Source organism: Phodopus roborovskii, unplaced genomic scaffold, assembly GCF_943737965.1.
Source record: "Phodopus roborovskii unplaced genomic scaffold, PHOROB, whole genome shotgun sequence".
Lineage (NCBI taxonomy): Eukaryota > Metazoa > Chordata > Mammalia > Rodentia > Cricetidae > Phodopus > Phodopus roborovskii.
The window spans coordinates 2,668,388-2,690,888 of NW_026126407.1; the positions used below are offsets into that span (position 1 = coordinate 2,668,388).

The following is a 22,501-nucleotide window of genomic DNA, read 5'->3' on the forward strand; positions in this document are numbered from 1 at the left end:
CTGTCTTGATTCAGTGTTCAAACCTCCATGTTCTCTACATGGCCCCAGGAAGGAAAGCTCCTAAAAGCAATCCGTGTCTGCAGAGACCAACTGGCTGATTAGAAGTTCAGAACTGTGGAGACATTGGGATGTTGCAGGTCCAGAGGCTACTTATCTTGGGCTAAGTTCTAGTCTCTGGAACAGCCATTCCTTGTCCCCTCACCCCGCTGGTTAGAACTAACATCTTATGACAATAGATTAAGGCTGTTAGAATCTATTGGCCTACAGGCAAATAGTTTCTACCAATCCAAAAGCTAAGAATACCATCAGATAGCATCTTGACCCATAGAAAAGCTTCTGCCATTCCTACATACCTGTGTCTCCTACATGTCCAACAATGTATTTTAAACTTGCCTTGATTTATGACTTTCTCTTCCTGTAAAACTACAAAAACTGCTTCCACATTGGAACATGGGGTATCTGGGATAACCTAAATCTGTGCTCCCTGGCTATGGTCACTCAAATGGCTTCAGAATAAACTATCTCTTATTCCCTTTAAGATGAGAACTGTGGTTTTATGTACCAAGGGTCAGTCCCTAGACAACAAAGTCTCTGCTTGGTTTGGCTTTAAGACATATCACTCAGCACAATCACTAGTTCAAAGGGACTTGTTCATAACTATGTTGGGTAAGACTTTTTTGTTTTGTTTACTCTAGACAGGATTTCTGTATGCAGCCCTGACTATCCTGGAACTCACTCTGTAGACCAGGCTGGCCTTGAACTTGCAAAGATCTCCCTGTCTCTGCCTCCCAAGTGTTGGGATTAAAGACATGGGTCACCACTAGCCTGTGGAAGAAACTTTTCAGATGCTGACTTCACCATCTTCCCAAGGGCAAAGTGATTAGCTTGCCTACAACACTATAAACACTAATTTTTAATCTCCTTATGCCATTAAAATTTTTTACTAACTTAGATATTCCAACCAATGATTCTCAAAACTGTGTAGGTCACAGGATTTTTGTGAAAAACAAAAACAAAAATTAACACATAGTAATTTGATACTTTTTAATTATTCCTGAAAAAAATTATCAAAATTAAATATACCCCTAGATAGTAATGAAAAATAACTATACATACATATGTCATTCAATATAGACAGAGTTGGTTCTAGGACTTCTCTCACATACCAATATTGTTGGATTCTCAAGTTTTTCATGGGCGATTCATGAAGTTTGCATATAACCTGATCACATTTTTTTTGTATTCACTTATGACACTTGAGATTAAATAATTTCTTCAGGTGATGCCTGAAGAAATTTGTTGTTGTTATTTATTTATTTTTATTTATTTATTTATTTTGTTTTGTTTTTTTGAGACAGGGTTTCTCAGTAGCTATACAGCCAGTATTGGAACTCACTCTGCAGGCCAGGCTGGCCTTGAACTCACAGATATCCTCCTGCCTCTGCCTCCCGAGTGCTGGAACTAAAGGTGTATGCCACAATGCCTGGCTGCTCTTAATTGCTAAGCCATCTCTCCAGCCCGTTACTGTTTTTTTTTTTTTTAATTTTTTTTCTTTTTTTAGATTTATTTTTATTATGTATACAGACTGCAGGTCAGAAGAGGGCACCAGAACTCATTGCAGATGGTTGTGAGCCACCATGTGGTTGCTGGGAATTGAACTCAGGACCTCTGGAAGAGCAGTCACTGCTCTTAACCCCTAAGCCATCTCTCCAGCCCCCACGTTACTGTTTTTTGAGATAGGTTTTTCTCTGTGTAACAGTCCCAACTGTCCTAGAACTCACTCTGCAGGCCAGGCTGGCCTTGAACTCAGAGATCCACCTGCCTCTGCCTGCTGGGATTAAAGGTGTATGCCACCATGCCTGTTTTCTAAGTATTTTTACCCATGGTTGGCTCACTGTAGCGATTTCAACAGATACAGATAATAAATATTGAAGAAGGCAGGCAGTAGTGGTGCACACCTTTGATCCCAGCACTCAGGAGGCAGAGACAGGCAGATCTCTGTGAGTTCCAAGACCAGCCTGGTCTACAGAGTGAGATCCAGGACAGTCAGGGATATAGAGAGAGATTGTCTCAAAAAACAAAAACAAAAAAAAAAAAAAAAAAAAACTCAACGTGATTGCACTGGATAACGGCCATCATTAATTAAGTTCAGGTGGCCATCCTGAACTCAGGTGGCTGGCTCCGGCAGCAGGGAAGACTGAGGATAGAAGCTAGGACTTTGGCGATGCAGAGTAAAGGCTCTACCACTAAGTCACACCCCAGCTGTGTATTGTTTTAAACCACTAAATTAAAGGAAATACTATTACACAGCAATTGCTAAATAACATATATCCTGTTTCTTGTGGGTCCTCATGGTCACTATCTGCTTCCAAGATCATTACAAGGACAAACTGAACTCAGCACAGCTGTGACACTCATGCTTTTAGTTTATTACATTGAAAGGCTAAACAATAAAAAGAATAATAGCAAAGACACACAAGGTAGGGTCCAGGAAGGCTCCCTTCTCACTAGTCATTGAACAGTGCTCCACCCTCCCAACAGTGGTACAGGGGGACATATATAGTGTATGCTAGCTAGGGATATTTATCTAGCTATGCTGTGGCATTGGGCTTTCAAGGGGGGGGAGTGTCAGTCATATAAGTGTGACTTGCTGGCCACAGGCTGATTGAACCAACAGTCCCAGATGAGGCCTAAGTGAAAGACAATGGTCCAAAGTCACTCTTATTAGGCAGGCTATTTTTTCCTTTAAAGATTTATTTGTTTTATTATTATGCATACAACAGTCTGCCTTCATGTATTCCTACAAGCTAGAAGAGGGCAAGAGATCTCTTTATAGGTGGTTCTGAGCCACCATGTGGTTGCTGGGAATTGAACTCAGGATCTCTGGCAGAGCAGTCAGTGCTCCCAACCTTTGAGCCATCTCTCTAGCCCATAGGCAGGCTATTCTGAGGCCTTAGAGATCAGCTTCAGGATCTCTTTCCAGGCCAGCTCTTTCTCTGAAATGCCCAAGGTTCAAAGCGCTCAATCCTGTTTAGTTTATCTTGTCCCACACAAAAAAGAATAACTTCAGAAGTGAGTGGAGTCATATCATGTAATCTAAGGTGGCCTTGATTTTGCTGACCAGGCTGGCCTAAAACTTGCAGTGATCCTCCTGCCTCCACTTCCCAAGTGCTAGGGTTACAGACATGTACTACCATATCCAGTTTCCTTAAGTGGAATGAATTCTCTAGTTGCCCCTAAACAGAGAGTCTAGGAAGCCACTATTCTAACCCCATGGTTACCTGCTTTATTTCCAGGTAGTTTCCAGGACTTAAGCCATATAGCCAGAATGCAGGGTGCAGCGGGGAGGAGACAGAGACCTCACATTCATACAGAAGCGTCTCTTGGTCAGAGACTGAGTAGAAGGCAAGCTTCCCCAGCTCAAGGTCCAGCCACACGCCCACAACCTCAGGGCGACCTAAGTGAAGGTCAGTTTTCTTCTCCATGGCCCAAGCAGAGAACTGGCCAGGCCCTTTCCACTCTATGCACCAAGAATCTTTAGTCCTTCCCAGCATCTGGTTCCGCTTCATGCTCCACGAAGCCACCCCAACAGCCCAGTGGTTGCAGTTCCTAGTGTCCACTTCCCAGTACTTCCGACCAGAAGAGAGAGCCTGGGAACACAAGACCTGGCTAATTAAAAATCTCTCAGGGCTCCAAAGATAGGGCTGATGACAATGAGACACAGTCACTCTCCGGCAACTGTTAGAAACCTCCAGGTTACAGGAGAGGCTCCCCAAGTCGAAGGTTGGACTGATGGCCCCTGGGGAGAAATAAACACCAAAAGAACATAGACAGTCAGTTATTTTTTACACTTGTGTGTGTGAGTGTTTTGCCTGTATGTATGTGCATACATGTGCATGTGCATATATGGGAACACATGCAGTTACCACAAAGCCAAGGAGAGTGTATTAGATCCTCTAGGACTAGTTCCAGACAATAATGAGACACCAAGAGGGTGCTGGGAACCAAACCTGGGTCCTCTGGAAGAGCAGCCAGTGCTCATAACCACTGGACCTTCCCTCCAGTTAAGGGTAGTCTGTTTATGACCATCCATGCTGGAAGTCTTTCACTCAATAGCAAAAAGTAGCATTTTTTGGAGGGTTGTTTGCTATGTTAAGTGCTAATATCTGAATATCATGTCTTCTCTACTCCAAACATTTCTTCCTCTCCCTCCCTTCTGATCTCTCATGCACACATAAGGCAATTCTACCCTTGCAAAGATGAGAGAATGGAGGCCCTAAGAGGTAGGTTGTCTGGGCTGGCACAGCTATCTAACGGAGTTGCTGGAGTCAAAATCAGGGCTCCAGGGTGCACATGTTCTGAAGGACCCATCTAGCCTGGGACAAGTCAGCACCTGTGTAAGTAGAGAAATAAACAGGCAGCTGTAACTGATGATGCCAGCATGGATGTGCTTCGGATCTAAGTGCTCAAGGACCTAGCTGAGCCTGGAATTTGGGACTCTCAAATCCTCTTTGCCTTTATATTAAACTCTCCATATCAAGGAACCTAGTCCAGAAGAAAACACATCCAAAAGTATAAAGTCAAAGATTAGGTCCCACAGCAAGGAGATGAGCACAGCACATTCCTGAAATCCCTCCATACTGCATATACATAAGGCTTTTTGGTTGTTTATTTATTTATTTTATGTGCATTGGTGTGAAGGTATCAGATCCCTTGAAACTGGAATTACAGACAGTTGTGAGCTGCCATGTGGGTGCTGGGAATTGAACCTGGATCCTCTGGAAAAGCAGACTGTGGTTTTAACCACTGAGACATTTCTCCAGCCCCATATATAAGTAGTTTTATTTATTTTTTTTTTTTACCAGACTGAGTCTCATGTAGCCCAGGCTGGCCTCAAATCATGCAGCTAAGGATAATCTTGAAACACTGACCCCCTGCCTCTACCTCCCAAGTTCTAGGATCACAAGCATGCATCACCACACCTGCTTTATGCAGTGCTGGGGGCTGAACCTAGGCTTTGTGCATGCTGGGAAAGTACTCTGTCTATTGAGTTATTTTGTTGTTGTTTTGTTTTTCAAGACAGGGCTGCTCTGTGTAGCCTTGGTTGTCCTAGAACTAATTCTACAGATCAGGCCAGGCTTAAACTCACTGAGCATCACCTGCTCCAGCCTTCCTAGTGCTGGCATTGAAGGCATGCACCACCACTGCCTGACTAATCTACTGAGTTATATCCCATCCCTAGTAAGGTATGTTTAAGTGGACCTCATACTTACATAGGGCAAACTGAGAAGATTTCCTGGGTACAGGACACCTTTGGTCAGGCAGCTGGCATAAGGAAGAAGATGGCATTTCTAGGAATTAAAAGAATAATTGGGAGGAGGAAGCTCCATTAGCAAAAGGCAAACTGAAGGTATCCAACTGTCATGATATGGGCACAGGCTGGCATTTTTTCTCATTAGCACATTTCTAGGTGTCTGGATTGTAACTGATACTGATACCACATTTCAGACCAAATATATCACTGTGGAACTTTTTTTTTTTTTAACTGTTTCCCCCACAAAACCCCAAACTCCTTGCTAGCAGAGATCTTTTGTTTGTTTGTTTATTTTTGTTTTGTTTTTTTTCCAGACAGGGTTTCTCTGTGGCTTTGGAGGCTGTTCTGGAACTAGCTCTTGTAGACCAGGCTGATCTCAAAGTCACAGAGATCCGCCTGCCTCTGCCTCTTGAGTGCTGGGGTTAAAGGTGTGCACCACCACTGTCCAACTGCTAGCAGAGATCTTGTTCATCTCTATGTTTTAAGCATTAAGACCCATTGAACCCCAGAGACAGAAAGCTTTTTATGTATATTTATCAAATAAATTAATATAGTTCCAGGAGATTGTAGCACCCTCATATCAGGAATACTCACAACCTCCATACTTTAACACACTAAACTATTATTATCTAAGCCAGATAACCTGAACCAATGTAAGGTTCATGTCAACTACTGACACCTCCAACTCCCTCTTCATGTTCCAAAGTTGAATTGGTTTTTCTTGCTTTGTTTTGACACAGGGCTTCTCTGTATAGCCTTGGTTGTCCTGGAACTCACTCTATAGAACAGGCTGGCCTTGAATTCACAGAGATCCGACTGCATCTGCCTCCCAAGGGCTGGGATTAAAGGTGTGCATCATCACCATTTGGCCAAACTTTAATTAACTTAAGCAATTATATATGCTAGACCATAATGACCATGGGGAGGCATGGAGAGAGAAAGTAAGGGAAAACCTACAGCATGGCAAAGGTGAAATCTTCCACTTGGATCTTTTTTTTTTCATTTGTGTATGTGAGATGTGTGCATGTGTATATGTAAATTTTTGCATGTGGAGGTGCTTGTGCATGTGTGTGTGCATGGGTGTATGTGAAGGCTTCATAGTGGTATTGAGAATCACCCTCAATCACTCTTTCACCTTATTCATTGAGATAAGGTCTCTCAGTCAAACCCAGAGCTTGTCTGTCTGGTCAGCCTTGCTAGCCAGCTTGCTCTGGGGATCTCTTATCTCTTCCTTCCCAAACTGGAATTACAGATGAGCCTCTACAACCACCTGGCATTTATAAGGGTTCCAGGGATCCAAACTCCAATCCTCACACTTGTGCAACAAATGATTTGAGCACCAAGCTGTCACTCCAACCCTTAATTTGCAGAATAAAGCAAATTTAAGGAGTTTGAGGACAGCCTGGGCAACATAAAGAGACCTCAAACTGAGAACAGGGGCTGGTCAGGAGCTGGAGAGAAGACTCAGCAGTTACGAGTGCTTGCTGCTCTTGTTGAAGACCTTGGTTTGGGCCCCAGCATCCATATGCTCTCAGCCATCCCTAACTCCAACCCCAGGGATCTGATGTTCTCGCCCTCTTCTGACCTTTGAGGGCACTAGACATACACATGCTGCACAGATATACAGCAGGTAAACTGTTAGTATTCAGGCATCTGTACTGCCCTGTCTTTGAGGTTCTGACAGGATTCACCCTCAGCTGCAGCCACTAAGAGCACCTCCTGTGCACATTCACTATGTTACTTTTTAAAAGGGACCTGCCCACCTCCCATCTTTCTCTCTGTGTCTGTTTCTCTCTCTTTCTCCCCTCTCCCCTCCCTCCTTTTCCATTCCATTCCCCCCAATAAAGGAAAACCCTCCAAGTGAGCTTGTTCATGTCTATCTCTCTCTCTCTCCACCTTTTAAATAACAACACAAACACCCACACACAGGAAATAAATCTAAAACAATGAAAGCAGGGGCCAGAGATGATTCAGCTGGTAAAACACCTCTTGCTTAGCCCAACATCCTGAGCTGACTTCCCTACACATGTGAGCCGAGCAGGCACATGCCCACCACCATCACCACATATGTAAGTAAAAATGAAAACAAAAAGTCCAAATCAGCCTATTTCCAGACTCCTCTGGGAAAAAACAAAGATGAGCCATAACCTAGGATCCGGGTTCACAAGTCTTAAAAAATGTGAGTTTGCTTTACTCAGGGTCTATGATACAGAAAATGCCCCAAATGTACACAGCCAGGACCATACCTCAGCCCACTCCTACTCAACTTACACCACCACAGTGAAAAGCAGCCGTGGTCTGGGTCCTGTCCTCAAAGAACAAGACAGGGGCACTGGGCCATTCCCACCCAACTTCCGTAATCAGTCAGTCCTGCTCAACTAAGTGGCATCAGCTCACCCTGAACTTGTTCTCCAGGAGCAGCTTCTTTCCATGTGACACTCCCTTCCAGTGTTTTCTGAATTTCTTCTAGGTTTTGGAGAATCTCTTGAATCTTCCTCTCAGAGGCACTGGACATTACTAGCTTTGGAGAACTCAAGGAATGTTTCTCCTCCGAGGGAGAAGCCTATTGATGAATGAGGAAACAAGTGAATGAAAGCCAACTATGGAACTCATCAAATATGCTCAAGGGCAGCCTTCCATCTATAGTCTTCTTTTCATTTAAGTCTAATCAGGCTTTTAAAAACAAAACCAGGGGCTGGAGAGATGGCTCCATGATTAAGGGCAATGGCTGCCCTTCCAGGACCCACATTGCAACCTCCGCAGGCACCAGCCATGCATGTGGGCACAGACATACAAGCAGGTAAAACAACCATACACATAAAAACAAACAAACAAACAAACAAACAAATAATATTCCCTAGCAGGATGTGGTAGCTCATGCTTGTAATGCAAGCACTTAAAAGTTCTGAATAAATCGTGTGTGTGTGTGTGTGTGTGTGTGTGTGTGTGTGTGTGTGTGTGTGTTTCGAGACAGGGTTTCCCTGTAGCTTTGGAGCCTGTCCTAGCTCTTGTAGACCAGGCTGATCTCGAACTCACAGAGATCCACCTGCCTCTGTCTCCTAAGTGCTGGGATTAAAGGCTTGTGACAACACCGCCCAGCTCTGAATGAATCTTAAAAACAAAATTAAGAAAGAGCCTTGAAGCAAGAGGACTGTTATGAGGTTAACATTAACCTGGGCTACAGAGTAAGACTCTGTCTCAAATAAAACAAAAGGCATGATGTTTCAGCATTTTTTTTCCCACAATTTTTTTTCTTTTTTTCAAGACAGGGTTTTTCTGTGTAGCCCTGGCTGTCCTGGAACTTGTTCTGTAGATCAACCCAGGTCCTCTGGAAAAGCAGCAAGTGCTTTTAACTACTGAGCCATCTCTCTTCTTTTTGCACAAGATTTATAATTTATTAATGTATTTTTTTATGGTGCTAGGGATCAAATCCAGAGCCTTGTACATGAACTTGACTACTAAACCAAATCCCCAGTCTATAAGATCCATTTCTGTTATTTTTGTTGTTGTTGTTATGTGTATGTGGGGAGAGAGAGAGAGAGAGAGAGAATGTGTGTGGTATGTGTACACACAGAAAAGAATATCAGGTTTTCTGCTCTACCACTCTCTACCTTATTCCCTGGAGACAGAGTCTCTCACTGAACCTGGAGTGAGGCCAGTCACAGTAATCTCATTCCCCCAGCCCTGACACACTTGTAACCCCAGTTCCAAGATCACAGTAACATCACTGTGTCTTGCCCCAAGTTCAGGGAGAGACCCTGCCTAGCCTCTGACTGCACAAGTCAGAAAATTGTAGCTGTAATCACTGATAAAAATAAATAAACAAAAGGCATAAGGAATCTGATAGGGAATTTGACTCATTCAAAGCAATCAGTGAAGGCTTCTCTCTCAGAGAGTGCTGATTTAGGGCATGGCAGAGGTGTAGTCATTCCCTAGGTGATGAATAATGGAAGCAAATGTGGTGAAAGGCATTCCATAGTGGGAAGAAGCAAGATATCCTACAGGAACTGACTGGGCTTGGGTGGTTAGAGCACACAGAGCCAGGAGGTCAGAAGGGCTGTGGTCAGGAAAGGACAGAGGCATGGGATCCCATATGGTTTGCTAGGGTCTTAATCCCAAAAAGACAGTCACTGCCATAGTTTGGATCATACATGGCTCCCCAAAGGCCATCTAGTAATGCTTAATTCCCAGGATGCCATAACTGGGTTGATGGAATCTTTAGGAGGTGGAGCATAGTAAGCTCTTTGAGCCATTGGGGCCATGAGCCACTCCTTTCCTCTACCTCTCCTCTACTCCCCAGCCATGAGGTTGTGAGATTCTGCACACTACATGTTTCTGTCATTGCTCCTGGGCTCCTGTAAGCAGAGAGCTAAAACAGCCTTTTTATTTTCAAAACCTGACTGATTATCTCTGGTTAAGCAAACATCATCAGAGTATTTCAAGCAGATGAGTTACATGGTCATATCTGTGTGAAAAGAGTCGACTAACATAGAGTGGAACATTTGCAGGGCTGTGGTGACAATCCAGGCAAAAGATCATCCATCACAGGCTTGGACTAGAGGAGCTCAGAGAATAGATTTGGAAGATAACTTCGGCTGGCCTTGGAACTACATTGTACTGCTAGGCGGGTTAGGTTAGTGGAGAGGAATTGACATGACTCCATGCTTCTTGTTTGAGTATTTGGAAGAATGAGATCAAGACTGTAATGGAAAATCCCCAGAGGACTGGAGCATTTAACTGTGATGGTTTTGAGAAACCCAAGAGGAAAAGTTGAGATTTAAGAAAGTAGTGAAAGCAGGAGGATCAGGAGTTCAAGGCCAACTTTCTGAGTTCAAGGCCAGTCTAGCGATCCTGTCACATAAAACAAAAGCAAATAACAGCAGCCTGAAGACTGAGCACAGTGGGGATACTCAGGAGGTGGTTTAGGAGTACCATGAATTCATGTTGAAAGCTAAACTGGACAGCACAACAAAATCTCATCTCAAAAGGAGAAAGGGGGCTTAGCAAGATGGTTCAGCTCATAAAAGTGTTTGCTGCACAAACTTCTCACCCTGAGTTAGATCCCTGGGATCTACAGTGGAAGATGAGAATGGATTCCTGAAAGTTATGCTCTGATCTCCCCTACAAACACATACCCACCCCAACATACACACACACACACACACACACACACACACACTCCCGCCTCTGCACACACATACTCCCCACTATACACACAAGCTCTTCCCTCCATACAATAATGAAATATTTTTTTAAAAGGTTACTGACTAGGTCTGGAGAGTTAACTTGGCAGTTAAGAACATTTGTTGCTCTTGCTATGACCTGAGTTTTTTCATAGCACCTACATGATGGCTCATACTCATCTGTAACTTTTATTCCAGGGGGTCCAACACCCTCTCTGACCTCATATATATATTGATGCAGACAAAACACCCATACACATAAGATAAAAACATCTTTTTAATAACTTAAAGGTCACTGAAGATAAGGACTTTCAAATTTGTGGAATTTACCAAGAGCTTTTTGGTGATTTTAGAGAGTTGACTCGGTAGAGTGGGAAGGATGGATCCCAGGCTACTTGAAGCTTCCATTAACTCATGTCCAGCATGCTAGATTTCCAATCACCCATATTTAGCAGTAAAGAGAAGCATGAGACCTGTGGCATCCCATGTGTTATACTGCTCCAGCTAGAAGCTGTGAACCTACCATGCCCAGGATGCCTAGTTCACTGTCCAGTCTGGATCCCGACCTCTGTCTTGGTGTTTGAAGGCTCTTGACAACGTCTACCAGCCGCTGCACCAGTTCTGTCAGCTCCTGGATGACTTCTTCTGTGGTGCTTTTCTGTACTGTCACCTTTAAAAGAGTGAAACTGGGCTTCTGGGTCCCAAAAACAGCACCCAGGACCACCACTCAATAAAGGGAGCTATACATGCCAAAGTAGCACCATGAAAGAAAACATTTAGAGTGATGGAAACGAAGAGAGAGCCAAGAAACAAATCTCCAGATATATCATGAAATAATTTTTTACAAGAATGCCAAGACTACTTAAAGGTGCAAGAAGTCTTTTCAACAAATACTAACTAGAAATGTATATCCCTATACCAATGAATGAAGTTATATTCTTTTGTTTGTTTTTGAGACAGGTTGTCTCTCCATAGTCCTGGCTATATTTGGAGCTATGTAAGTAGATCAGGCTGGCTTGAAACTCACAAAGATCTGCCTGCCTCTGCCTCCCTGCTGGGATTAAAGGAATGTCTCACCATGCCCTTCTTGAAGTTAGATTCTTACCTAATACTATACAGAAAATTAAATGAGGTTGGATGAGAATGCATGCCTGGTACATCTGAGGCCCTCAGATCAGTCCCCAACTGAAAAGAGTAAATTGGAAATAGGAATTCAATTGTAAGATAATGTACATTGTAGCAGTAGTTATAATAGTCAAATGTAGAAATAATTGAAATGTTCATTACTAGATAAATTGATTAGAAAGTGATATATCTACATAGATGGCATGACAGCCACCTAAAGGAAGGGTGTTCTGATACATGCTACAACATGTATTAGCTCTGAAAATATTATGGGAATGAAAGAAGTTAGACATGGGCTAGAGAGATGGCTCAGAGGTTAAGAGCACTGGCTGCTTTCCCTGAGGTCCTGAGTTCAATTCCCAGCAAGCACATGGTGGCTCAAAACCATCAGTAATGAGATCTGGTGCCTCCTTCTCTCATGCAGGCAGAACACTGTGTACATAGTAAACAAATCTTTAAAAAAGTGGGGGAGAGACAGGAGAGAGAGATAGAAAGAGAGAGAGCGAACAAGGGAGAGAGAGGAGGTAATGAGGGAGAAAGAGAGGTATATACCAGGGCAAGAAGCCAGGCAGCTACCAGCTGCTAGACAAAAGAAGCAGGGAAAGCAAGATAAATAGAAGGAAAGAAAAGTAAAAAGCTTGAGGCAAAAGGTAAAAAGAAGAGTAACAGGTTAATTTAAAGAGCTAGCCAGAAACAAGTCTAAGGTAGGCTGAGTGTTCACAACTAATAAGAAGGCTCCCTGTCAAGCCTAGTAGCAGTGACCCAACCTTTAATCCCAGCACTTGGGAGGCAGAGGCAGGTGGAGCTCAGTGAGTCCAAGGCCAGCCTGGTCTACAAACCTGTCTCGAAAAACAAACAAAGAAGTTTCCGTGTCATATTTGGGAGCTGATTGGTGGCTCAAAAGAATACAGTAGTTGAGACATGTGAGGAGGCTGGAGGGACGGGAATCAGGTGTTATTGCTTAGTGGGTACAGAGGTCCTATTTGCAGTGATGAAATCACTTTGGCAACAGCGGTGACAGATGCACAGTATTGGAGATATGGCAAGTGCCATCGAACTGTACACTAAAAAAATTGTTCAAGTGGTTGGCCTGTCATGGTGGCACATGCCTTTAACCTCACCTCTTGAGAAGCAGAGGCAAGCAAGCAGAGCTCTATGAGGTCAAGTGATTCACACCTGTAATCCCAGACTTGGAAAGACAAGGAGGCAGAGATTATTACTCACTTCAGGTTCAAGGCCAGCTTGGTCTACACTAGTTAAATCCCATCCCGATAAATAAATAGGATTAGACAATGTTAAAATGGCAAAATTTATGGTGAATACACACACACACACACACACACACACATACATATATATATTAAAACACACATATGCATATATTCTACCACACTAAAATTTTTTCAGACATCACAGAAAGGCTAGCAGGAAATAGAAATATGCAAGGGTGCACCACAACTCGGTTGAATGGGATTCAGATTTTTTAACTATTGTGAGATTTTTAACTATTGTTTGTGACCAGACCTTACTATGTAGCTTTGGCTGAAGGGGGGCATGCCCGTCTCAGCCTCCCAAATCCTGGGATTACAGGCGTGCGGTCTCCACGCTGAGCATTTCAACTTCTTTATACAAATCTGAACTTCTCAAAGATTCTTCCTAACACAGATTAAATTGATAAAATCACGTAGCGGAAGAAGAGATCGGGAAAGCAGGAGAGGCCCAAGGGGGCGCACGCGGGCTGCCAGAGTGGTGTGGGCTTCCTACCGGCGGCGGCATGGGACGACTCGGCGACCCGGGCGCGGGCCCAGTTTCGGGGCCAGCCTCGAGCTCGAGCGCCGCTCGGCGGTACTTGTCCGCCAGGTCCTGCAGCAGCAGGTTCTTGCGCAGCTTTGGCTTCGCCTCGGGGCACTCCCGGCAGGTGGGGCAGGCCCAGGGGCGGCCCTCAATGCCCGCGCGCTGCGTAACCCACAAGCCATTGAGGCACCGCTGGCAGAAGCTGTGGCCGCAGGGTAGCGTGGCCGGCCAATCCAGCAGCTCTCGGCAGATAATGCAGCCCAGGTCCTCCTCGCTCAACCACACAGGAACCGACGTACCTAGGCCTGAGGCCGCCATACTGGGCGGTGGCCAGGATGCCCAGTAAGGCTCCACTCTGCCCCACCCACTTTACTAGTTTCGCCCCGCCCACCGTATACCCCGCCCAGTCACTCTCAGTCTTCCCAGCTAGCTGGAGTTGTTGCTAGGTAGCTGACCTCCAGCCTGGAAAATCACTTCTCAATCTTCTGGCTTCCACTCCTCCATCCATCAACATGCAACCCCAACAACCTAAGCTATGAAGAGGGTTCGCTTCAGGAACTCACTTTAGGGTCGTACCCAGTAAGTGTTGCATTTATTTCCTGAGATCTGTGCAAACAAAACAAACAAACAAAAAATTGAATAGGTGCAGCCTCAGTTGCTTTGTATTTTGAGATAGATGTAATTTGAGGTGAGGATGAATTCAGAATTTTTGTTTCTGTTTTTTCTTTTCGAGATAAGGTTTCTCTGCGTGTATCCCTCCCTGGCTGTCCTGGAACTCGCTCTCTAGACCAGGCTGGCCTCAAACTCCCAGGGATCTGCCTGCCTCTAGCCTCCCAAGTGCTGAGATTAAAGGTATGCATCATCACCGCCTGACTACTTTTTATAACTTTATTTATTATTTAATATGTGCATTGGTTTTTTGCCTGCACATGTGTTTGTCGGGTCCCCTGGAACCGGAGTTACAGACAGTTGTGAGCTGCCATGTGACTGGGAATTTCACACCTGTCCTCTGGAAGAGCAGTCCGTGTTCTAAACAGTTGAGCCATCTCTCCAGCCCCCAGAAATTATTTTTAATAATCTCCCAGCATGGTTTTTACTGGATTTTTTAAAAAATATTTTATTTTGGTCCGGTCAGTGGTGGCATACTCCTTTAATCTCAGCACTCAGAAGGCGGAGGCAGGTGGATCTCTATAGCTTTGAGACCAGCCTGATCTACAGAGATAGTTCCAAGACAGTCAGGACTACACAAAGAAACCCTGTCTCAAAATAATAACAAAAGACAAAACAAAACAAAAAACCTAATAAGTAGGAAAAAACAAACAACCAAGCAAATAAGCAAGCAAATGAACAAACAAAATTAACTTTTTTTTTTTTATTTTTGAGGTTATACCAAAAAACACTTTTAAAAATTTAAATCCAGACTCCCGTGGAGAAAGGCTCTGGGGCAGTCAGTTCTAGCGTGTTGCAGTCACGATTGCCCAGCTTGGGGCCCTACCCGAACAGTCGCCATCAGAATGTCGGGCAAGGACCGGATCGAAATCTACCCTTCGCGAATGACACAGACCATCATGAAAGCTTGATTAAAAGGGGCACAGACTGGTCGAAACCTCCTGAAGAAAAAAATCTGATGCCTTAACTCTTCGATTTCGACAGATTCGGAAGAAGATAATAGAGACTAAAATGCTGATGGGTGAAGTGATGAGAGAAGCTGCCTTTTCATTGGCAGAGGCCAAGTTCACAGCAGGAGACTTCAGCACCACAGTTATGTTATCCAAAATGTAAATAAAGCACAAGTGATGATCCCAGCCAAAAAAGACAATGTAGCAGGTGTTATGCTACCGGTGTTCGAACATTACCATGAAGGAACTGACAGCTATGAACTGACGGGTTTAGCCAGAGGTGGGGAACAGCTGGCTAAACTGAAGAGGAATTATGCCAAAGCCGTGGAATTACTGGTGGAGCTGGCTTCACTTCAGACTTCCTTTGTTATTCTGGATGAAGCCAGTAAGATGACAAACAGGCGTGTAAAATGCCATTGAACATGTTATCATTCCCCAGATTGAACGCACCCTTGCCTATATCATCACAGAGCTGGATGAGAGAGAGCGAGAAGAATTCTATAGGTTAAAGAAAATACAGGAGAAGAAAAAGATTATCAAGGAAAAATTCGAGAGGGAGTTGGAGCAGCGGGGAGCAGCTGGAGAAGTGATGGAGCCCACCAACCTGCTGGCTGAGGAGAAGGACGAGGACCTGCTGTTGGAGTAATGGCCCCTTTGCTTCGTCAGACCCAGCACCAGCTCCATCTTAACCCAGTGTGTAGGTTCGTTATGTGAGGGTATTTATTTTGGCACAAGAATCCCCCGGCTGTAAGATTTATCAGGATGCCCTGTGAGACTATTTCTCCTACATCATGATTCAGCAACCACTTCTCACAGTTGAATGAGATGTGTAAAACTTGTCCAGTAACTTACATAATTTCCTCTGTGAAAATGTCATATGATTCTGTTTACAGTAGCTTCACTGGTACTTACAAGCATTCGTGGTTTCTTGGTGGCAGCCTTTGTTTCTACCCACTTGCAAACCTTGGCACTGTTGTCTGAGACTTCGCAGCCACTGTTGTGTTACTGTGGTCTTCTTAGCTCTACATTTATTTTTCTTTGCACAATAAGTCTGTCTGTAATGGAAGCAGCTCTGCCCATTTAAATGCGACTTATGAACAGAGTAAAATGATTTTAAAAACAAAAAAAATTTAAATCCACTTTATTTTTAGACAACCTTCATCACATGTTTTTTTCTTAAAAATAAAGGAAGAAAGTCTCCATCCCAGATAAATCATAATCAAAATAAAAGCTCAAGATGAACTCAGTCCCATTTGTCCTAGGTCCTAGTGTTGAATGGATGGTAAGCAGCAGCCGGTTATGATGTCAGGTGATAGATCCCATTTGTTAACATTTGTCTGTCTCTAAACCATCCTTACAGAAATTCATAAATGGAGTCACATCATCTTCACCGGAGACCAGGAGAGCAACCATACCATCTCGATTCATGTTCTCACCAATTAAAAAAAAAAACCCCAAACTGGTAGTTATTGAAATCAGCAAGGATGTGCTTAATTTGCTCTGCAGCCCAAGTCATAAAAGGCTTTACTTTTTCAGGTTTCTGTTCTTCACATTTGCCTTTGAGTGCGTTCATATAATTTTTGGTGTACTTTTTTGTGGGTCTCTTTTGTGAAGCTGGTTTCTTGTAAGTGGTGGTTCACGACAATAAATATCAACACTTTCGATACCTTCTCCCTCTGGGCCTTCGACTGAAGCATTTCCACTGATGTGTGCATCATCAATATTGCCCTCTGTTCTACTGTCCATCTTGCCCTTTTCCTCCAGGCACAGCCGGTCCGTGGTCTCCAGGATCTTTTAGATGTCAGAGAACAGCTTGTCATGGCTGATGAGGTCCTGGTAGATGGTCCTGGTGGCGGCTGGGGACAGAAGCGCTAGCCTGACAGAGCTGAGCAAGCGCAGTGCAACCCAAGAGGTGCTCAGGGGCAAGGGAGAGAGATGGAAAAGCTAAAAAGACCTTTTTCTAAGGCTTGTCAAGTGAATCTCAATCCTAACCAGTTAAGCTTCTACTTAGAGGTATTTTTGTTTAACATTATATATTCAGAAAGGAAAAATTAGGCCCTTGTTCATTTCAATACATCTTTGGCAGGCTAATATTTTTGGAAGGATTTTATCTTACATGCTTGAAATATGTTTGAAAATTTGGAGGAGTTAATGGAGCTCATTGAATTTATGAAGAATATTTACCACTTTAACTAAAAACAGCCTGTCAAATAAAATTCATCTGTTGTTCAAGTTGAAAAGGGTTGGGGGTGGGGTGGGGCTAGAGGTATAAAGCAGATGGTAGAGTCTTCACCTTGTGCTTGAAGCCCTGGGTTCGACCTCCAGCACTGAGCAAGGTGCCACAGTCCTGTGATCTCAGTACTCAGTAGAGGGAAGAGGACCAGAAGTTCAAGGTCATCCTTAGCTGCACAGTCAGTTGGAGGCCAGCCTGGGGTACATATTAATTTCTCTCAAAGAATAAAATAGGGCCAGGTGATGGAAGCGCAAGCCTTTAATCCCAGAACTCGGGAAGCAGAGGCAGGCAGATCTCTGTGATTTTGAGGCCAGCCTGGTCTACAGAGAGTTCCAGAAGGCAGAGCTGTTATAAAGGAAGCCTGTCTTGAAAAAAACAAAACAAAAAATATACATTAGGATGGGTTCTCACCAGGTAAAGTGTTTTTAATGCAAGCATGACACACGAATTTGATCCTGGAACCCACAGAAAGGTGCAAAGGGTCGCTTCTCACAACATATATGCTGCACAGACATTCTCACACATACACACAGGTATACAATAATAATAACTAACACAAAGGAGGGAAACAGTATTTTTGCCTTGGAGGCCACTTCTACTCTTGAGAATTCTTGCCTCATTTTTTTTTCTTAAAAACAAAACAAAACTACATTTGCTCTGCTTAAAAATAAATAAGTATAATAAAGATAGAGAGGTAGCCTCAGAGACCAAGACAGAGAGATCCAGACAGATGTTAGGACCCAAGCCAGACCACATGCTGTATCTCACTGGGATTTCTTGTCACTCCTCTGCTGCTCTGAGGGACACACCCACCTAGATGACCTCTCCCTTTGTAATCAGCTGCATTACTGCTTATTTACTGCCCCTTTGGGTGATGAGATCCTTCAGCCTGGAAGTCATGCCTTTACTCATTTCCTCACGTAGACACCCCCCCCAGGAGCATTAAGAGATACTCATCTGATGAAGGCAAATGAGTGTCTCTTAATGCATGCTCTACAGTGGTCCTCAGCCTTCCTAGTGCTGCAACCTTTTTATACAGTTCCTTATATTGTAGCAACCCCCAATCATAAAATTATTTTTGTCACTACTTCATAACTATAATTTTGGTACTATTATAAATCGTAATGAAAAGGTTTTGGGGATAGAGGTTTGCCAAAGGGGTTGAGACCCACAGGTTGAGAACTACTCCTCTAGCAGGTACTGTAGCAGATGTATCCAAAGAGTTTTAGCAGCTAAAGAGGACCCATCTCCCCGGGGAGATTCATTCTGGAAAGAGAAATCCAGAATTTGTATTGCTGCTTCTTTGGGGGAATTCAAAGAAAGACAGTAAATTCAGAGAACCTCACCAGACATGAAAGCACATGTCTGTAATTTCAGCACAGACAGGCAGATGTCTGGAAGCTTGAGGCCAGCCTGCTCTACATAGTGAGTTCAAGAACAGGCAGGACCACATAGAGACCCTGTCTCAAAAACGAAAACAAGGCCAGCCTGGGCTACATGAGACTCTATCATTTAGAATGAATATGTGTGTGTGTGTGTGTGTGTGTGTGTGTGTGTGTGTGTGTGTGTGTATACATACATACATACATATATATCTTGTAAAAACCATCTCAGTCTGTTGGACAGACCGGAGAACATCCAGTACTTCTCTTCATTTTTCCTGAAAGGAGAAGAAACAAACCACCAAACAGGAAGCTTGGGCATGTTTCTCTTCACATTTCAGACATATAAAAATCTTTAAGTTCTCTTTTCCTAGCTTGAAGCCTTTGAGCATTTTCTTCCCTAAACTTGATACATTTTCCTTACCCCTTCTCTTTGATTAATCTCTACACAGTTTGGAAATTTTCAACTTTAATGTCACTTTCTGGAGAGGGAGGAAGGCTTCCCTGCTCCCTATTTCTTTCAGGTGGCTGGTTGCTACTCACCACTGCCCACTGCAGCCTGAGCACTTTCCGCTTGCTGCCCCCTGCAGGCTGCAATACGTAACAGCAGGGACTGCGCTTGGAAAGGGATCAAATACTATAATTTACTTTGGGTTTCGACAATCAGTGTCTCTTCCCCTATTTTATTCTTCTTTTCTTGAAGGTTAAACTTATTTTTTAAACGTTTGCACATGTGTGTGATCATGGAGGCCAGAGAAGATGGATCCCAACCCCCCCCCCACACACACACACACACACTCTCGGAGTTGAAGTCACAGGCTAATGTGGTTGCTGGGAATTCAAACCCTCTGGGAGAGCAGAAAGTGCTCCTAACTGCTGAGCCATCCAACTTACTGACTTCCTCATTTTAAATATAAAAAGTAAGACAAATAGTGAAGTGACTTTTCTTGTGTTCTCAAGATTACTTTTTAGCCTGTTTTCTTTCATCCACTGTGATAATGAAGATGGCATCATCTTCTCGTTATCTCAGTTTCTATTTCTTCTCAAATGTGCACAAAAATGGAGTTTTATGAGGAGCGTTTTTTTTTTAAGGAATTTACTTAACTTTTTATTTTATGTGCATTGGTATCAGATACCCTATAATTGGAGTTACAGACAGCTGTGAGCTGCCATGTGGGTACTGGAATTGAACCCAGGTCCTCTAGCAAGAGTAGCCAGTGCTCTTAAAAGCTGAGCCATCTCTCCAGTCCCCTCTGAGGAACTTTTTAAGATCTTTCTTTGAGATTGTCAGCCCTTTAATCCCAGTATCTGGAGAAGGAGGCAGGCAGATTTCTTTGAGTTCAAGGCCAGTCAAGTCTACAAATCGAGCTCCAGGACAGCCAGAGCTATGTGCAGAGAAATTCTGTCTTGAAAAAAAAAAAGTATGTGTTTGACCCACATTGTGCATACAATGCCTGTGGAGGCCAGAACAGAAGAGGGCGATGGATCATACAGAACTGGAGTTACCATTGTGAGCCTCCATGTGGATGTCAGGAACTAGAATCCTCTGTCAATGCAGCAAGTGCTCTTAAACACTGAACTGTCCCTCCAGTCCTCTTGGGAAAAAATTAAAAACCAATTATGATTTTGTTTAAGTGGTAAGGATTGACGTATATACAACCAGCACAGAAGATGCAACCAGGTGCCTCCCCTTAGTTGTTATGAGAAACCCCTTTTCCTTTGGCAGCAAAGGAGTTCTCTCTGAGATTTCTCCAAGTCTCTGTCTATCCTGCAGCATTTTATTTCATCATTTTCTATCTGTCCTGGTTTGGTAAATACTTTTACCCCAGTACCTCCCCTTGGTCAACACGCCATTATTCCTGACAAAACACAAATACACAACCTACCACTGAGCTATACCTCCAGACCCTCCTAGGAACTTTGGGACAATATCTTACCAGGTTGCCTACAGTATTCTCAGACTCTTGACTTAAGTAGTCCTGCAGAAACACCCTGAGTACTTGAGTCTGCAGATGTATCCAGCATGCCCAGCTTTGGGGATATTGGATACTTAAAGGAAAACCATTGCCTCTGAAGAGTAAAGACTGGGCATTTTGCCAACTTTTTAATATGAAAACTCAAATCTGTGTAAAAATGTTCACAAGTAGGAAAATAAATGCTCATCTAGATTCACTAGTGATGTGCTCTGTGTACATAGAGATATACACATATGTGCATTCTATTTTTGTACATGTCTATCAACTTTTCTTTTAGCTGAGCCATTTAAAAGTTGGCCACAGACATCATTTACACTTTACTTCAGCATGTGTCCCCTAAGAACAGGAACACTATACAAACTCATGATTATCACAATTCTACAATACTGTTAGCTTATATATCCAGGTCCTAATTTCTCCAACATCAATTATGGCTTTTACAGTGGCTTCTTTTTTAAAAAAAATCATTTTATTTATTTTATTTTATGTGTATTGAGGGTGTCAGATTCTCTGGAACTGGAATTACAGTTGTGAGTTACCATGAAGGTGCTAGGAATTAAACTCTGATCTTCTGGAAGAGCAGCCAGTGCTCTTAACTACTGAGCCATCTCTCCATCCTCCAGCTTCTCTTTTTAATTTATTATTTTAAGTACATTGATATTTTGTCTGTATGAGATTGTCAGATCTTAGAGTTACAGACAGTTGTGAGCTGCCTTGTGGGTGCTGGGAATTGAACCCCCATCCTCTGGAAGAGCAGCCAGTGCTCTTACCCACTGAACCATCTCTCCAGACTCTCCCCTCAGTTTTTTGAAACAAGTTTTCTTTGTATGCCCCGGGCTGTACTTGATATGTAGACCAGGCTGCCCTTGAACTCACAGAGATCCACCTTCCTCTGCCTGCTGAGTGCATGGACCTAAAGGTATGCATCACCATGTCCAGCAAATTTTATCTTTTAATATTGATATTTGAAGAGTCCAGGCTAGTTGTATAGCAACATGTAATATTTGAATGTCTGATTATTTCTTTTCTTCATATTTAGGTTCATATGAAAACTTTTATGGGTGTTTTTTTTCTTTTGGTTTTTTGAGACAGGGTTTCTCTGTGTAGCTTTGGAGCTTGTCCTGGAACTAGCTCTGTAGACCAGGCTGACCTTGAACTCACAGAGATCTGCCTGCCTCTGCCTCCTGAGTGCTGGGATCAAAAGCATGTGCCACCACTGCCTTTCAAGGGTGCTTTTTTATTGCAATGTCTCCACCCATTCTCTGTAGTTTTTGTTGTTGTTTGTTTGCTTGCTTTTGTTTTTATTTTTTGAGACAAGGTCTTGCTATGTAATTCAGGTTGGACTTGAACTCCCTGTATGGTCCAGGCTGGCAATGAACTCATGGCACTCCTGCCTCTTCACAGGCATGCCTCACCACATCCAGCTCTCAGCGCAGGTAAGAGAAAGCCTCAGGACTTCTTAACTTGGAGAGCTAAATTCTTCTTGGTACCAGCTCCCCAAGAGTGGGAAATGTTTGCTGGAAGGATGGTGGGAGCCACAAGATAAACCATATCCTCAGTCTTGACAGAGTTCACTCACAGGGGCAGCTGCTGGCCTCTGGGCTTCCTTCTGAACAACCAGGGCAGAGGTGAACATTTCTCCAGGAGTTTAGGTGCTCAGTGGCCAGTCAGTTCTGAGATGGGTCACCTGAGGCCACTCTCTGCTGATGCATCTGCAAGGGAAACAAGAGGCCTGGGGAAGGTGGCCATGCTAGTGCTGTCCTGCTGGAATAGCCAAGGGGACACGTGTGCATGACAGAGGGAACCAGAACAGCACTGAAAACAGAAAAACTTTAAATGAGAGTAAAACAGAAAAAAACAGACTGAAGGAGGTAG

The 22,501-nt window shown here is 43.5% G+C and overlaps 2 protein-coding genes and 2 pseudogenes across 7 annotated transcripts in view; 1 reads left to right on the top strand and 3 right to left on the bottom strand.

The window, feature by feature from the left end:
* Positions 1-2,408: 2,408 nt before the first annotated feature.
* On the bottom strand, positions 2,409-13,736 carry Rnf135 (ring finger protein 135). Its single transcript, XM_051179810.1, has 5 exons — positions 13,387-13,736; positions 11,021-11,167; positions 7,712-7,877; positions 5,274-5,351; positions 2,409-3,799 (listed from the first exon to the last, which is right to left on the bottom strand). The coding sequence occupies exons 1-5, from the start codon at positions 13,732-13,734 to the stop codon at positions 3,261-3,263; spliced, it is 1,278 nt and encodes a 425-aa protein (XP_051035767.1). The 5' UTR covers positions 13,735-13,736; the 3' UTR covers positions 2,409-3,260.
* A 1,179-nt stretch (positions 13,737-14,915) lies between these two features.
* Positions 14,916-16,164, top strand: LOC127218806 (V-type proton ATPase subunit D-like; annotated as a pseudogene).
* Positions 16,165-16,166: 2 nt separating this feature from the next.
* Positions 16,167-16,809, bottom strand: LOC127218807 (translationally-controlled tumor protein-like; annotated as a pseudogene).
* A 4,234-nt stretch (positions 16,810-21,043) lies between these two features.
* Adap2 (ArfGAP with dual PH domains 2) overlaps positions 21,044-22,501 on the bottom strand; it is a 28,776-nt gene continuing 27,318 nt past the window's right edge. For 2 of the 6 annotated variants that reach the window (XM_051179813.1, XM_051179812.1), the window contains one exon: positions 21,049-22,338. In XM_051179813.1, the coding sequence (XP_051035770.1) occupies positions 22,310-22,338 (29 nt within the window). In that variant the 3' untranslated portion in view covers positions 21,049-22,309. Of the gene's footprint in view, positions 22,339-22,501 lie in introns of all 6 variants that reach the window. The other 4 variants (XM_051179816.1, XM_051179815.1, XM_051179817.1 and 1 more) reach the window with 4 other exon arrangements.